The following is an 18,383-nucleotide window of genomic DNA, read 5'->3' on the forward strand; positions in this document are numbered from 1 at the left end:
CAGCAGTCACTTCACCAAACCCCAACATGATTTCCAGTCAGTTTAAAAACCTACTTCTAAGAGACAAGACCAGTTAAGCATTAGCAGCCTTTGATATATGGAAACCACAATAATTTAAATAAAAAATTTGATACTAAGCTAAAGTTTAAGAACTAATCTGTTCTTAAGGAAATAGTTTGACTTTTTGGTCAAATAAGCTAGCCGGGGTTCACTGCTCACTAGAGCTGGCGATAAACACCGGACTCCCGGCACATCGTTTTCAGATCCCCGCTGTCTTTTGCTTTTCAGGTTAAACATGATATATAAGTCACTTAGATAACTTAAAACTGTTATTGTTTGGCTTTTTTCAGTGTTTTATTTGTTCCTGAGTAAATCAGTTTGGCTGAGATTAAAGTTATAGTTTTCACACAGCTGAATAAATCAGTCAAACAGAAAACCGATTAAACATTAGTGTGTGATGATCGAGAATTCACGCCAGTGTCCTGTTATATTTTAGGTAGAAAGGAGAAGACAGCCGAGTTTATTAAACTCCACCAAGACAGCTAGTGACGCAAAACTGAAGGCTAGACCGTCCAATTCACAGTCGCTCACTTCCGGCCTACCCGGCCTTCGGAGGACCGTGAAGGCCGGGTCCTCAGGAGGATGCAGCCTATGAATTTTTGACACCCCTAATGACTAGGGACTATGCTATGTCTGTATGCTAGTTTTTAAGCTAAGATGTTTATGCTACGTTTCCTTAGCATAAAGACAATTACAAATTTAAAAAGCAACTGGCAGGAGGGTTAATCTACACTTTTCTGAAACTTGGGTAGCTGTTTCACTTGCTTTGGCACTACAGCGACCTTCTCATCCAGCTCTTAGCAAAAAGGCTAATAAGAGTATTTGCTAAATTATTTAACAAATAGACATATAAAGCAGAACAGGCACTTAAATATGTATGTAACAAGTGACATAAGTAAAAATCCTGTGATTTACCCACAGGCTCCACTGGAGTCAAGCATAATAACAAAGAGAAACGCTTCTTTGTGATTATCAGAAAATGTTCGAGTCATAGCGTGTCAGCTGCCACAGACAAACCACATCTCAGCCTTTTTGTGTTTCAGTCTTGACACCATGACTCTGCTTATTGCCCCTTGTCTTTGTAGCCTCGAAACCCTTCACCTCTTGATGCGGCTCAGTCTGTCGCACACGACAGACAGGTACTGAGTCAACTTCACCATGGCAATGATGACGCTTCCTCCAATCAAAGTGCAGGTGGGCCAGAAGAGGGAGTGGAAGACAGCGATCTGACTGTAGATTTGTGTCAGGATGGCGCTGTCTGTTTTGTCTGTGCGGTCCACGAAACACTGAAGTGTGTGCTGAGACCGAAGACGCTCGGAAATGTTCTGAACCAAGCCCTGCATGGCTGCGTAGTCCTTACGGCACTTTGGGATGTAGAAGCACTGAACAGGATAGAAGAAGAGTGAAAGTAACAGCTGTGTTTGGTAACTCTTTTAGATTATGCTACTAGTGTAAAGTGTACTGCTGTTCTCTCATTTTTGCTGTGTGCTGTTTGGATGGAAAAGTGCACACCAAAGATGCCAGCAATTACTGAGTACCTCAGGGTTGTTGTCCTGCGTCTCCTCGTTATGGAACAGTCGTACCACTTTTCCAGATGAGTTAAGGCTGACGTACACCTGGAGACAAGGGTAGTGAGACCTTTTCCAGCACTCCGTTCCACAGCTGTATGAACAGTTCACATCCCAAACTATAGTGGAGTTGACAATAGTGCAGCTTGTCTCATCGGTCCACACGCTGGAGAAAAAGACAAAGACTCCACTTGATGTTATGAGGATATGCAGCAGAAAGTTTCCAAGGAAACTCCTCTGATAAGATTATTCGCAAGACCTTTCTTAAATATTACTGAAATTAATTCAGCCTATTACCTGTCAGAATAAGAGCGCAGGATGGTGATTCCCACAACAAAGTACATCATGATGGAGAAGAAGACCATGCTGAGGCCCAGCAGGATGGCTCTGTCCTCTCCTGCCCTCAGAGCTGTCACTGTCTTCCTCCTGTCCAGGACCTCATATTCACGAATCTTCTGGTAGATGGATCTAAAAAAGGTGAATATTGATGAAGCATCTCCTCCTAATTATAATTATAATAATAAGCAAGACTGAATTTAAAAATTAATTAATTAATTAAAAAATAAATATATATATATATATATATATACACATATACACATACACACACACACACACACACATATATATATATATATATATATATATTATAAAAATGGCCTGTATTTGTATAGCGCATTTCTAGTCCCTAAGGACCCCAAAGCGCTTTACACAACCAGTCATCCACCCATTCACACACACATTCACACACTGGTGATGGCAAGCTACATTGTAGCCACAGCCACCCTGGGGCGCACTGACAGAGGCGAGGCTGCCGAACACTGGCGCCACCGGGCCCTCTGACCACCACCAGTAGGCAACGGGTGAAGTGTCTTGCCCAAGGGCACAACGACCGAGACTGTCCGAGCCGGGGCTCGAACCGGCAACCTTCCGATTACACACACATATCACACCTGCGATCAGATCTTCCATCTGTTGCTTTACTTCCTGCCCACAGAAACATTCTTTCTGAGGAACGCTCAAATTGTAGTCCACTGCTGCTGCCAGAGGTGCTGACCCAACTGTGAAACATACAAAAAGTAGCATTTAAGAACCAACACACCCTGCAAGATATAATTTCTATTGTCTTGACAGTTTTCTGGTCAGCTTCAGAAGGTATTTCTAGATTGATCTGTTGGTGTTGAATGCACACATTTAAAAAAGAAAGAAACAATACTTAGATTCTTACCAGCTGTGAAAGTGTGGCTGATACTGTATTGTGCGCATCATCACACATTTGAAAGTAGGAACTACCACAAATGCGTTTGTCATTACATTAGTGGGTGTTTGCCTGTCTGTGAACAGAAGTTCGGTGTGTACTAGGATTTGTCCTAGCTAATTACTCTTCTATATTTCCAATCCAACCCAGTCTCACAGCAAAACATGTAATACACACGCCAGACCTCCGTGTCTATTTCACGCTGCATTACCACCAGGGGGAGATAATATATTTAAAATCAAGAAGTTGGAAGTAAGCAAAAACATATGAAGTGCATTGCAGGGTCCTTAATTGCCAGAAACAATTAAACTAGGAGGCTACTATGTATACATGAAAATACTGTAATAATGTGTGTTGAAACACTTTCCCATGATTATTTTCATGTTGGCTTGAAATATGATATCTCCCTCGGCTGGTTCTTCTGCATGCTTGTCTGTTTCACACTTTACTTCTCTAAAGTGTGAAATGGACACAGTGGACTGGCGTGTCTATTACACATTTTGCTGCGATATCAGGTTGCCCAATTCCAATTCCTAATCCCAGAGGGCTAATTGGTAGCCCAAGTCAAATAATGACTTGTAGACAACTCTGCATTTCTGTAGACAATCGTACCTCAACCATTCATACTATAGTCACAAAGCCTTATAGGAATGTAGCTGGCTTTAACATGAAAATGAAGCTGAAGATGGGCTTATTTTAGTTGAAAAGTCACTAGTATCGCAGTTGGTGTGATCCTATCATGAGTAGGGATGGGTATCATTTAGGTTTTATCCGATACTGGTGCCAAACCGGTACTTTTGAAACGGTGCCGGTGCTTAAACAGTGCTCAAACCGGTGCTTAAGGAATGGAGAACACACACTTTGTCCAAAAACCTCTCATGTTCAGCTGTTTTTTTGTAAAAAGATAACAATGTTAGCCTTTTCTGCAGCTATAGGGCATATATGGTATCACTCTTGGCTGGAAGCAGTGCTTAAACAATGGAAAAAACACAAACTTTGTCCAAAAACCTCTCATGTTTTCCACTTTTTCTTTGGTCATTTTAGCCTTTTTGGCCAGGGTGAAGGGAGCATCTGCCATCAAACAAGAAGACAGCCGCATGTAGCTATGATGATGTTTGCTAGTTCACCTTACATGCATTAATGTAATAACGTGGTTAGCCTACTCAACGTAAAATACACACGAACAACATTAAGCGACTCACACAGAGAAGAACGGCTGCTGCCATCATCATCCGTCATCATTTCTGCTACACTGGCAGGGCTAGGGGCCAGGACTCTAACTCCGGGCCCGATAACAGGCACCACACCCGCAGTAGATGTGCTCGGTGTGAGGTCTTGCAGCAAGCTATCAAATACGGCGCATTTTTCGGCTTTTAAAAAAAAAAACGCTATGCGTTGCCAGGTGTTTCATCAGATTTGAGGTGTTACCTCCTTTGACAGTATCACAGTATCAGCTTAAAGCACTTGTTGCAGGCTGCTGAGTTTGCATATTTTGCTGTGAAGTACAGCCAGTCTTTTGACCGCTTCGCCTTGGACATTTTTAATCTGTAGCTCTGCTCTAAAAGAACGTATGTACCTGGACCCGCCTACTATCCTCGGAGACGTAAAATGATTGGCTAGAATCTAAAGCGTATCACAGCTCAGGAAAAGAAGCACCCAAATAAAGCACCGAAATGTGCGCTGCTTTTCGGTCTGGTTACTACCGTTTATGTCAGAACCGGTGCCATGATGGCACCGGATACCAGTACCCATCCCTAATCACGAGACAGTCTTTAGAGACAAAACATGTCTTGAATACTATGTTTCCAAGGCATTACTGTACTGCAGCAAACATCAGTAGGTGAGAGCAACCCCAGCTGTTTACCATGATGTGTGTTCACATCATGGTAAACAGCTAGAGACCCAGTTACATTAAATGCTGACACACCCAAGTTTATTCATCAGTCAGTAATAAGAGTTTCAAGCTTGCTGTGAAAGGTATATGTGTGTAGCGTGTGGTGTTCTAGGACAGTAAAAGGTAAAGGTTTGCCTTCATGGCAACAACATCCATGCAGGGAGGATGTTTAATGCAGGATTTTCATGCAGGAGACTGGGATTTGTGCCCCATGAAACCAAAAGTCTGTGTAGACTTATTACTGTAAGACTTATTATTCACACAGTAGGTGTGTCCAGGGTCACATTTTTTAAATATTTTTACAGATCTTTTAACATCAGTTGTGCTAGTGTTAAAACAATATTTTTTATTGCTAATACCTGACAAGGACATGCAAGATTGCATTAAATTCATCAGTTCGCCTGCAGTTTCTTTTTACGCTGTAAGCTAAAATAAGTGTGAATGGCACTTGTGTCTGTGCACGTGTCTTAACTGAGAACATATGTGGGTCTGATTTATGAGTAATGAACGTGTTGACTGACTGCATGCCTACGCAGGGTGCCCTGTGTGTCTTCGAGTGTTATATTTGTCAGCTATTTGGACACTTATGTCTGTAAATTAATGGAAAAACTCCACGGTCACACATGAAGTGGTATGTGGACACACTGCCCACTCCACATTGCACCCATTCCTGTGCAGTTTAAGACCTCCTGCACAAATAGACACCACACTGTCCGTAAAAGCCGACGTCACCAAGGTCAGACACCATTCTCACCTGAACCAGAAAGAAACATTATATTATGTAAATGCTAGTGTCGTTTTATAAGTTATAGCACCATTTTATAGTTTAGAAGATGTGATCCAAGTAAGAGGTGTGCCCAGGAGATGAGATAGAGAGCAGAAATACAGACAAACATTTGCAAACCATTAATAGGTTGACTGAAAAGCTCTGTAAGAATGCACAGCAAGTCAAGGACATGATCCCTCCAGGATGTTCACAAACATCTGAAGACTTCATGACCAAAACCACAGAGGATTCACCACAAGTTGCAAACCTCTGGTGTCACGGTCGATCTGTTTGTTATTGGAGTTTTCCTGGTTTCTATAAATACAAAGTAAAGGCTTTTGGTTTGGGGTTGTTTCTTTGTACCCCGGCCTCAGTTATGTTGCCTTTTATATTGTTCTGATTTAAATATGGTTTCCCTTGATTTCTTTGTATTTCAATAATTATTGTACTATCATGAGTTTGTTGATATTTTAATATTCTAGTTTCTGTTAGTACCTATGGTTATTTTATTGGGTTCCTTGTATTTTGATTTATTGGTTATGCCAATAAGTCTGTGCTTAGTCACTCTGGCCTGCCCTTGTCTTCGTTCTTTGTCAGAGCATGTGTTCCTTGTGGTTCCCTGATATTTTTGGATTTCTGTTTGTTGCCATTTTGGACTTAGCCTTTGGTCTTGGTTTGGACTCTGGATTCAGTGTGAATAAAAGGCTCACCTTTTGTTAGCCCAGCCTGCATTTGGGTCCTAAATCATAATACATGTCAGATGGTAAGCCTTAGCTACAGAAAAACAGGATGCAGTCCACAAAAAGGTTCAAAAACAACCTGATAGAGCACTATAACATTTTTTAAGTTTTCTGTGAGCTCTTAGGGCAGAAGCAGAAAAAAAATAAAGCTAAAGAGGTTCATGTTCATCTTGTGTTTTTCAATTTATATACAAAAATTGTTTCAGAGACGAGAACAAGCAGAGAAGCAAATCTGCTGTTTGCACCTGTCTACTTAAACAGAAGTGGTCAACATGACAGCGCTTAATATTGACTAAAGCATGCTTCATTACATTGCACACAGTCTGTTAAAAAATCGGGCAATGGCTGATAAACCATGGGTGCCTGAGTCTCAATATTTACTTATCTTGTAGGTGTGTGTTGTACTGTTGGTTGAGGTGAACAGTTTCAGACCAGCTTTTTAGCACAGCACTGTGGGGCTCTTAGTGGCAGCTTAGCGACACTTTACCTTCACTGAAGTCTACTCTGACGATAAGACGATCAGTGGTGGGAAATGTCAACACTGGAAGCAAAGAATCCCGTTTTATGACTGAAATGTAAACCACGGCCTAAATCAGAGGTTTCCAACCTGAAGACGGAGGTATTATTCCAGACAAAACACAAAGGACTGTAAGTCAACATGGCTTCATGATTAAAAGCTCCAGGCCAAACAAGGTGGATTTTGGCCGCAAAGAACAAACAGAACAACTACAAAAGAGAGTAGACAAAAAGCAATGATGTGCAATGGTGGCTTATTAACACATGAGTAGTGATAAGACAAGAAGCCTAGGAACAACAAGTCTGCACTCTGAGAGCAAAGTGCTCTATTAAGATAAATTGGTACTATTAGTGGTATCTTTAAATAAGGGAGGGACTGATCATTCAGGACTTTGTATGTGAAGAGAAGTATTATAGACCGAATTCATTATTTAACAGGAGCCAATAAAGAGACGTTAATATGGAAGAAATATGATCTGTCTTTCTAGTCTCTGTTAGTACTCTTGCTGCAGCACATTGGATCAGCTGAACACTCATGAAAACAATTTCTGACATAGAGATATCACACAAGTGCCTGGCTCGGTGCTGGGCAAGAGTCATCTTCAAGTGACTGTGAATCTGTAAATCTCTCAGGAAGGAAGGAAAAACTTGTGCTAATAGTATCACTCTTTCAAGACCTGTGAGTAAGGCTGGTGTTTCATTATACTACAGTAGTATTGCTGAACATGCTCAAGTACAGAGTCTCTGTTAGAGCTCAAGGCTCTGCTCATGGCTTATTTTAGTTGACAGTATTTATAAATGGTATTCTTTTATTTTATTACTATGTAATTATCCTTCTTCTTATAGTTTTAAGGTAAGATATACTTCCTTTATGTTGCTGTTTCACAGCATTAAACACAGCTCTTAACAGAGCTTTAAAACAGTAAACGCTTAATAAAATAAATACACTATAACAAGGCAAAATAGCTTAATCAGGTAAAACTTATATAGAAGAAGTGAAATTAATATAAAATTTAAGAACTTCTTCGAAGAAAGTGTAAATATAATATAAAAAGGGCTTAATAATTAATAACACATAAATTCACGTATTGTGGTATGAGGTGGTAACGTATATGTCTCTGTCTGTGGCAGAGAAGATGAGAGCCATCAGATATAAAATAACTGGCTGACATTTAATGTGTAAATATTTGTCTATTTTAAATTCAGCTTTTGCTTGAAAATGCAAATAAAGTAACAATACTTTTACTTGAGTTCAGTATCCCAGGACTAACACAGACAAATATGCTATATTGTAACAAATAGTTCCATACTGATGGTGGTTTAAATGAAAATGCTAAATCTAGAGAAGAGGATGCATTGCTAAGATTTTATGGCTCCCACCTGAGCAGTGATGATGAAACAGAGCTCACCTGATTTCTGACGGCGGTGTTGGATAAAAGTCAATGGTCAGACTGTCGGAGCAGTTGTCCCCTACCATGTCACCTTATGCTTCACAACACCTTCACCCATTGGAAAATTTAGCTCTTTATCTAAAGACTAGATCTAATGCTATGACTGATGCCTTTCAGGAAGCCTCAGCAGTGCTTTAATTTCTCAGTAAAACCCAACAAGAAGAATACAGTTACCGGTGTCAGAGACAATGAAATAATTTTCTCGTACATAAAGCTCCTGTTGCTGTTTTCAAATTGTCATTAATGTAGTTTTCTGATCGATTGTTCTAAAAATAAAAAACAGCACAGACCCCCCCTTCTCTGTGTCTGGGGCGAACGAAGCCTTGTGGCTCTGTTTTTGACTGCTGCTCTGTCTGATGGGTCAAATCTCAGTCACTGAGCTTACATCATCCTCATCTGCATGTTTTAGGGTGGTTGTGGGAGGTGTCCGTGCTGCATGGAAGGGAGGAGCGCTGTCAAGTCTCTAAGTCATGGCTTCTGGTGCCACTTTGGTCATGTTGGATTTTGAAATGAGCACATTAAAGCAGTTTTTATTTTTTTTTAGGTTTTCAAAAACAGAGAGCGAATCATTCTAAGCAGTGAAGATCCTGCTGAAAATCTGCAAACGCTGTACTGCAAGAATCATGATGTGGAGCATAAACCATGATGGCTGCCATTAATACCATAGTGCTTAGGACTCTGTCAGCACTTTATGATGCTTAGCTACATATCTCAGGAGTATGACTGACAGAACACTGACTGACTTTGCCCTGATGGACCTGATTTATGATGCGGAACCTGAAGCTTTAGTGGCAACTGGGGAATGCAGAATGGATAACAATTGAAATTGTTAGGAAACAGTTTGAATTTTATTTTTCAGTCACACTTTTTGGCTGCATATTATAGCAAATTGGTTTGGTCTTGGTGTTGCGTATAGTTTATCCTGTCTTTGTGCCTGTTTTATGGCAATCCTGAAACATCAATATCCCATTTAACTGGCCATGTTGTTGAGCTTTCTTTTGCTCTGCTGTGTTGAGTGCTGCTAGGCCTATCAACATTTTAGATATATTTTTGTTCTAATGGAAAGGTTAGTGCAGCTTTCAGAAATGAAAGCACAAGGCCACTGGGTTTAACTAGAAACAATTTTACAATTAGTTCTCATTCTTAGTATATTATGGCTCCTCTGAAACAAAGACATTGTGGAATTGGCTTTAACTTGTATTCTTTCTAATGACCAGCTGTAGGTTACAAAGAGTTGTCTAACTGTATAAAAATCTACAGCAAGATTAACATCCGTCTCCAAATGCTCTGTAATTCTGGTAAATAATTCCCACAATGCATTGAGTATTTCTTCTTCAGTCACTTTTCTCACTTACTATGTGTTAATAGACCTCTCTGCACTGAATCGTACTTGTTATTAATCTCCGTCTGTCTTCTGCAGCATGTCTTCTATCCCGTCTTCCTTCTCTCAACCCTCAACCCCTCCCTGAGCCTGGTCCTGCCGGAGGTTTCTTCCTGTTAAAAGGAAGTTTTTCCTTCCCACTGTCCCCAAAGTGCTTGCTCATAGGGGGTCATATGATTGTTGGGTTGTTCTCTGTATGTATTATTGTAGGATCTAACTTACAATATATAAAGCGCCTTGAGGCAACTGTTGTTGTGATTTGGCGTTATATAAATAAAATAAAAATGAACTGAATTTAATTGAATTATGGTTGATACCTTGGGAGTGTGGAGCATCTTCTATTTCTTAGTCAAATATACGTCTCACTCATCTTTCCTGGCTTTGGAACATGCTGATGACACTATGCTCAGCTTGAGGCTTCACACAAGCGCTTCACAGACTAGTGGGCGCTGTCATGGTGGCTCTGTCAATGTTTTTTATGCAGTCTGTATTCCAGCCCAAGGTGCTTCGGAGAGTAGGAAAATTTATGTTAATATTATAAAAAAAAAATTAAAATACGAAAACAATGAATAGAACTTTGTAAGAATAGAAACCTGGAGAAATTATGCTGCAAGCAATACTAGACTATAGAAACCACTGACGACCAAACTGGAAATGAAATGCTTAAATTATAAAACTTACTGCATCGTATTTGTTTTTAGAGTTTTTATTATGTTATTTTTGATTCAATTATTCTAGTGCTTTTTCTCAATCTTATACAGTATTGTAACTGACTGATTTCTTTCATAATTTTCTTAATGCTGTTTTTTCTATACTGCCCTCATCTAATGTCTGGCACCACACAGAGTGTGAGCATGTGACATGCTCTGAGTTTGACCTTTAAGTGACAGATATTTGAAACAACAGCTTTGTATATGTATGTCCATGTATAGCTTTGTATATATTTTTAGTATTTATCACATTATTTTACCAAATATTTAAAGCACGACAAGTATTAAATTATGGAAACAGCACCAAAACTGTTGAATGCCAGAGCTGTTTTCCATGAGGTTGAGTCAGGATCATATTCAGATTTCTTTACAGATGCATGGCTGAATAAAATTCTGTGCACAAAGACAAACAAGAACATCACAATAAAACGGGATAGTTTTTTTTTTTTTAAATAAAGTGCAGCCAAATAAAATAAAATAAAATAAATCAATAGATTAAGATGTTATTACACATGTATAGAACTAGACTAAAAGCAATATTTGCAAAATAAAAACTATGGCTGAGGTGTTCTCAGCTATTGCACTGTATCCATGGGTCATGTATTAGTATCATGTGCATTGTGAATTTAATCTGATGGCAGTTGGTTTTAGGTAATCCTAAAAATCTGTATATTATAAAAAGCAGAAACTCATTGTTATTTTTCCACTACGTCTGTTAAAAAGGTCATGGCCAGCATGTCCACCAGAGGAATGTAGTCTTATGTGGTCAAAAATACTGCCATGAACACGTGCTCGGACTTGGTGCCTACATATTACTGTCCTCATGTACATGATGCACACACACACACGTGCTGGCGTCATCTCAAGCAGGTCATAACCTAAGCACTTGTCTCTCTTTGACAACTTAAACCTCTCAGTGTTCCTGGAAGGCAGGAGCGTCAGGTGGTGTAGCGATACCACAGGTGCTGCCATTCTCTGTGACAGGGTTAGACACAGAGGCATGCCTACACGTACACACACACACACACACACACACACACAAAACCCCTAAATCACTTCTTCACTCTTAAATTTAATGGTTTCTGTAATGTGCACTCGCTTTCTGTCACCACAGAGTGACCATGAAAACAGATTTATGTTGCCACTGAGGGTGTGTCTCAGCAGTGATGTCATGGGTCTGTTTCTGGAAGGTTATTCGGATGGCATCTGTTCAGTGTGTGTAATCTGCAGTTGTCTTTTTTCTGAGTGGCTGCTGAGCAGACCGTGAAAGCATAACACAGCTGTTCAGCTTTGTTTAGAATTGAAATTCTGCACTCTATAGCTTGTAAAATACGTACTGTGACTGAAAGAACTAATAAAAGAGGAATAAACAGTAAATTCAAATTCAAAATTCAAATTCAAATTCAAATTCAAATTCAAATTTTATTTGTCACGTACACAGTCATACACAGTACGATATGTAGTGAAATGCTTGGACAAAGTAGTAAAGATGTGCTTGTGATGTTAAGCCCAGGTGGATGGCCACGTTGTCCCCAAAAGCAACTAATTGTTTATGGCAAGGTCATTTATGCTAAATGGTTATTGTGACAGGATTGTTTTCACCTAGGTTGAAATCATTCTGCATTGATGCATATCTTTTTGAACATTATCTATTTGTCTTTTTTTCCCTTTAACTGACCCTCATCAGTTAGAAGGCAGATTTGAAACATGAGGCAAGAGAAGCTATGGTGGCATTCATCTTCCTATTTGGAAGTAGACCAGGGGCATTACAGTTATGTAGCATGTGCTTTAGCAATAAGGCTTACGTCAAAGGGTACATTGAATTTCAAATGTTTCACTTTTATAGTAACTGCTCGAAGTAGTGCTCCCTTGCTTGTTTCATAATTGCAGGAACTGAGGATCATTGTAGTTCTTAGAACTCTGTTTACAGGGTCTTTTCCCCTTGACTTTAAAAATGGAGGTGCAATGTGATTGGTTAAGCAAGTGTATGTTGTTTACTTGAAGGCACAAATGCAGTAGCCAACCACTAAAATTTTATCCATGTAACAGTTGTTTATTTAGCCTTAAAATATAATAAAACAAGAAGAAATTAACCAGCTGTGAAGCCCTGACAAAGACGTGTGACAGTGGGAAGGAAGAACTCCCATTTAACAGGAAGAGACAGGACCAGGCTCAGGGAGGGAAGCAAAGCAATGTAGCGCAAACAAGATTACAGCAAGGTACGTATTAGAAATCAGCGGTTGGCTATTACATAACTGGCTGACAAGCAAACAGAAAACATGCTTCAAACATATGTAGCTTTCATTGAATTTTCCTTTAAATCAAGAACTAGGTGAAATGGACAATATTGGTTGACTTCAATGGTGGATACTGAAGTCCATAGCTCAATTTGGTTTTGCATAACGCCCTATTTGCAAGGCATCAGAGACCATTCCTGAGAAAAAGAAACCTCCATTCCCGACCCATATCTGTGTTTCATGTTATGCACATTTTAATCCAATTTACTGAAAAATCTCTCTGAATTTAAAATTTTGAAAGTGTCTGGTACACTCAACTAGACATCTCATGTTACTAATAGGCTGCCAGATAATAACTGTTGAGTCACTTGAAAGACATTAAGATGTTCCTTAATGCATGCTGCCATCCATCTCATCCGTCTCATCATGCTTTAAGATTTTACTCTTATAATGGAAATGGAGCTTTCCATTTGTTTGAATGGGTCCCTGTGGTGTGTAGAGATGTGAGTCACGGTTTTTATAAAGAAACGCAGCCTCTCTAAACCTTGAGTTGGAGAGAGGCAGAAAACGTGAGCAGAGAAAACAAAAAACAACCTCAAATCACCAGGTCACTATTTGTCATTTGGGACTAATAGCCATTGCAGGATCTCCTGTTTTTGGTATAATAAGGGAGGTAATATGTGGTCTTTATAAACAGTAAACACATGTGGGATGACATTCACAGGTCATCCGAGCAATTATTATAAATTAGTAGATCTGATGATTCTAGGTAATAATAGTCCGGTGAGATTTGTAAGATAAAATTGCAAGTTCATAACTTCTTCATATCCTGATAATCGAGGAAAAATGAATCTTCCCATTGAATGTTATTTGCGATTTCCTTTCTCTGTGGAGCTAAAAGAGGCCACCCAAACACATGAGATATCAATGGAAAGACCAGGATGTCCTCTATTTAGTCCGTCAGGACTTATTAGGATAGCTCAAATAAGTCAAAAGATATAGACCAAAAACAAATGTTTATTACAGAGGACATAAATGAATGGGCTGGTTCTCAGGAGAATATAAACAAACAATAAACCACATGATAATATGAACATTCACTGTTTTTCTCATCCTGTAGGTGAAAAAGTGAAAGAGATGGTAAAGCAGTGTGATTTACTGTAGACTGGATTAAAGATGCTTCATCTGGCACATATTTTGTTGTTACTGTTACAATGACTGCTAATAGAGCAGTGCAGACAGCTGGTGTTAATGGCTGAGAACCAGACTCCGCGGCTCCTCACGGCGAGGTAACATTAATGGAATGATCCAGACTGCTGGAAAGTCATTTTGCTGCTGTAATTAAATTAACAGCTACACTTTACAGTAGCTCTGTGGTGGCATCATTCAGTCCAAATATGGAGAAAACATTTTGAGACTATATCAAATTTATATTTATATTTTTATTTTTATTTGTTTCCTCATGCGTATATTCAATTCTTAAAAATGTGACACTGAAGGCAGCAAAATTTATGTTCTCGTGTGGACAGGAGCTATGAGGACATGAAGTCTTATCACATTTGAAGTAATGGTGAACAAAGGGAGAAGGAGGAAACAAACAAACAGACTCAAACTTGAATTATGAAAGAAAAAACAACTTCTTTTTTTTAGAAATATAACAACCGTTTGTACAATTTGTAGTTTGTATGAGCAGGCTTTATAGTCGCCATGACCACCAACAGCTACAAATGTCTTATTTGCATGCTAACATTTGTATTAATCCATGTTGTCTTCATATATAGACAGAAAAATGTAGGTTTGGTTAAAAAAAAGTCCCAAAACATTCACAATTGACTTGCTGAAAGATTCAAAAAGCTCCACAGAGCTGAGAATAGAAAATTAATAATAATAATATTATTCTCTGTGGGTTTGTCACTGTGGGTGACCTCTTTCATACTGAACAGAGTCATTTGATCATTAATATAAATCATTAATACAGCCACTATAACTAATTTAAAATATAGAGCAACCTTTAAATCAGAAGTCTTTTCTCATCTCTAGCTCCTGGTTAATATGTCATATTTTCACCATAATAGAAGGCCACTAGAATGAGTCCTACAATAGAGAAAATTAATTTGCATTTGACACTTTACATTACTTTACCTTTAATTACCCAGTTGGTGACTTTTGACGGTGTTTGAGTGGAAAAATGAGACTACAGGAGCTGTCAAGGACAATCAGCAGCATTGTACCAAACACACAAGCTTAGTGGTGCCAATGCTGAAGTCGTGCAAGCGTGTGATTTGTTTGTAGCCCCGTGTTAGCATTTTATTGCAGGCAAGTACATTTCTGCTTGACTATCATAGAGGTTGCATTAACTTGTGATGATAATCTAGCTGAACCAATCAGAAAACACACCTTAACACCCTGCTATAGAAAGCCTTTATGTATTTTTTTCAGTGTTTAATTTAAACATTGTTCCTCAGCCGGGCTGATACACAAACATCGACTCAAATGATCAAGCTTCACATCAGACTTTACAGCCGTCATAAAAGGAATAGCATCTCTTTGTTTTCTTATCAGTGATTGACAAAGGCAGTTTTTACACAGCTGAGACAGAGGTACTTCACTTAGTGTGGAAACTGCTCTGATGCCAAGATTGCATCTCTGTCATATTCAATAATCCCAACCCCCTCTGAAACCTTTAGCAGTGTAATCAAACACCTTCCTAATCCACAAATATATCACCAGAGGACTCAATAGCTTCACAAACAGTTGTTCACCTTGTCTCAGTTTCATAAATTGTCTGAACTTACCTTCAAACGCAGCTGCAGTCAAAAAGTTTCCTGGCTAGGTGAACATTTTGCATTTAATATCCAAGGCTTCATCAAATAAGAGTCCTCTAGACTGAGCCAACAGGCGGTCCATGTCTATGAGGCATGGAGCAGCTCTGGCAGCCTTCAGCATGCCTCCCATACTGCAGACTGAACAACAGCCAGAGGAGCCACACTGCCCCTCACTGCTCCCACTAATAATTAGTGTGTAATGATGATTGTGGGATTTAGGAGAGAGAGGGTGTTTGGTGCAAAGGGAAACAAGAGTGAGTGACAGGAAACAAACTAAGAGGTGAAAAAAGAACAACTAAGGTGATGGGGAAAATATCTCTTAGAGAGTCTGCCATGTTAATCTTTATAGGAGCAATTATTCTGGATGTTTCCTGAAACATCTGTCAGCTGCTAGATGCTGATCAATGAGTCCGGGGCAATCTGGGCTATCTGTGCTGCTGGGCGCCCTAAGCTGTTTAGGCCTTGATGATTAGTTATTTGGTTCTAAATCAAGACAGTTAAATTAAAGGGGACCAGTGTTGGGTGTAATGCACTACAAAGTAATAGATTACGTTTTTGTTAAGACAGCAGTGCAACTCATTATTATACTAAATTCAGTAATCAGAATACAATTCCGATTATATTTGTACTCTTGTTACAAACAGCTTCAGATATTTGCACACAGGCCGCTGTTTTCCGGACATACAAAAACAAACACATCACTGGCTTTCGAAAATATCTGCGCAGACCGCATGTTAACACAAAGCTATTGAAAAGCCCAGAGTGATGTTAAAGCTGAGTGGATACCAATTCCAGCCCAGCAGCCAAAGCCTGATCTTCAGCAGGCAGTGATGAGCAGGCAGTCTGCCCTCCCTCTCTCCCAGCACTGGTTTCTACAGTAGAACACAGTGGTGATTGTTTTGAAGTGTCTTCGGGCTGGTTTTCAATTTTTCTTTGTGCTAAAGCTTCAACACAAAAGAAATATTGTATGTATGGGCTCTTTAGGATAGGGACTGGTGTTAGTATGTGTCACAATGCATGTCAAGCCAGAGAGTTGGTTAGAGAGTAACACAAAAGTAATGTAATGAGTAGTAACACAAAGTCACAAAATTACTTTCTTGGTGAGTAATTAAGTAAAGGAATACATTAAATATGTGTAATACATCAAAGTCACATTAAACAGGGCCAATATTTCAGATAATAAAGTCAGGAGATGCACAGTTATTTGCTCAGAGCAGGAAGCTCAGTAATCAAATGGCTCTAAATTTACACTTTACAATTTTCAGGTAGTTTTTTTTTTCTATTCTTGACTGTGTTTGATGTCATTGAGTGGGGGTGTGCTTGATATGGTGATCTCAGATACACAGCACTGGCTATCGACACAGAAGAAGAAAAATAAGCATTATTTTGAACTGTGAATAGTGCAAAGCTACTCTAAGAGAGTCCAAGAATAAAAGGTTCAGAGTCTTTAAAGACAGTACTCATGGTCAGGTACTACCTATTCATGATTATGTGATGGTGTATTACAACTGAGCCTCTTAACATTAAACAGACTCTCATCCCATCCATCCATCTCTACATGGCTATAACTAATCCATGTTGAGAAAAAATACTATTACTAGTATTATTATTGTTGTAATATAATTATTTTCCAAGAACATTAAAGATTATTGTTGAAATTCTATTATTAAAAAACAAATGTGTGGAATGAGAGACATCTAAATGTGGATGTGGATGTTTAGGTTCTATAGAAAAGTTTTTTCCAGTACATGTGTTAGTCAGATTCTCATAATCTGACAGTAAAACATGTATTTTATTTGTGTCATATAAACATAAAGCTAAAAAGAGTGAAAAGAGTTTAAAAAAAAACAAACAAAAAGGAAATGCGTATGATCTGGTCTGGACCGAAAGGAGAAACAGAGCAGTGATCTCACCGTGGGGTGCAGTGGATGGTGGTCTTTCTGAAGGTCCTCTGGTGTAGCATGCTGTTGCTGTGTTTATGACTGACTGAGTAGCTGTGGACTGGCTTCACAGTTAGTCCACACAGTCAGTGAACTATGATATGAGGTCCACAGGAAGAGGCGGAATCTTATAAACAAACAGAGAAAGAATCGTAGGAAGTGGAAGCTTTGGTCACCTTCCTGGTAGTGAAAGATGTGCAATTGCAACTACAGCCTTCCATCCAGTGAAAGTTGACAGTTTAATGCAAATTTTTTCACAGTTATTCAAAATTACAAAACTTTTTTGCATACTTGATGCTTTAAGCTTGAGCTCTATAACCCATATTTTATTCACAACAGAACATAGGGGGGAAAAAATACACTTTTAAGAACATTTTCGCTCATTTTCAATTTGATGGCAGCAGCACACAAAAGTTGTGACAGCTATGTCGCATCGCCTTTTCTACTTCAGTGTGTAAACATCTGGGAACTCGGGAGATCAGGACTTTTGAGCGACGATCGTTATCCCATTCTGGTCTGACAGTTTTTTACTTTTCTGGGTGATAGGCTCGAATATCATAGGCATCCAATACTGAATTACAGCATTTCTCGAGATTCTCAGAATTTTTTGATGATATTTTATACTGCAGATGATGAGATATTTCAAAGTCTTCACATTATACATTGATGAATATTATTTTTGAAACAGTTCCACAACTTGCTGTTTTTTGTAGATGCACTGAACCTCTGCCAATTTTTACTTCTTTTTTAATTTTTATTTTTTTTAACCAGCAGCAGGCAAAGACCAACTTGTTTGCTCAGTCACGCTACAATAATAATAGGATGGCAACCTTCATGAAACTAGGAAACGTTTATGGTCCAATTACTGAATTGAATTTTATTTTTGTGAGAGAACAATTGCAGGTAGCTGCACTGTTCAACTGATCACCGAGAGGTTGAGGATACAAGACCCTCAACTTCTGAGCAACCACTTTTGATTGCAAGTCGACTGCACAGACATGGTCTGGCTCAGACTTAGATTGCGAATGTCTGTAGCA

At 39.0% G+C, this 18,383-nt stretch overlaps 1 protein-coding gene across 2 annotated transcripts; it reads right to left on the reverse strand.

The window, feature by feature from the left end:
* Positions 1 to 604: 604 nt before the first annotated feature.
* Positions 605 to 17,398, reverse strand: s100p (S100 calcium binding protein P). 2 transcript variants are annotated; one of them, XM_026160058.1, is made up of 5 exons: positions 17,320 to 17,398; positions 2,582 to 2,689; positions 1,926 to 2,096; positions 1,599 to 1,794; positions 605 to 1,442 (listed from the first exon to the last, which is right to left on the reverse strand). In XM_026160058.1, the coding sequence occupies exons 1-5, from the start codon at positions 17,367 to 17,369 to the stop codon at positions 1,158 to 1,160; spliced, it is 810 nt and encodes a 269-aa protein (XP_026015843.1). In that variant the 5' UTR covers positions 17,370 to 17,398; the 3' UTR covers positions 605 to 1,157. The 2 variants fall into 2 exon arrangements, with proteins under 2 accessions (XP_026015843.1, XP_026015842.1); XM_026160057.1 differs by lacking the exon at positions 17,320 to 17,398 and adding an exon at positions 8,212 to 8,606.
* Positions 17,399 to 18,383: the final 985 nt, after the last annotated feature.

Source organism: Astatotilapia calliptera, chromosome 23 (assembly GCF_900246225.1).
Source record: "Astatotilapia calliptera chromosome 23, fAstCal1.2, whole genome shotgun sequence".
NCBI classification, from domain to species: Eukaryota; Metazoa; Chordata; class Actinopteri; order Cichliformes; family Cichlidae; genus Astatotilapia; species Astatotilapia calliptera.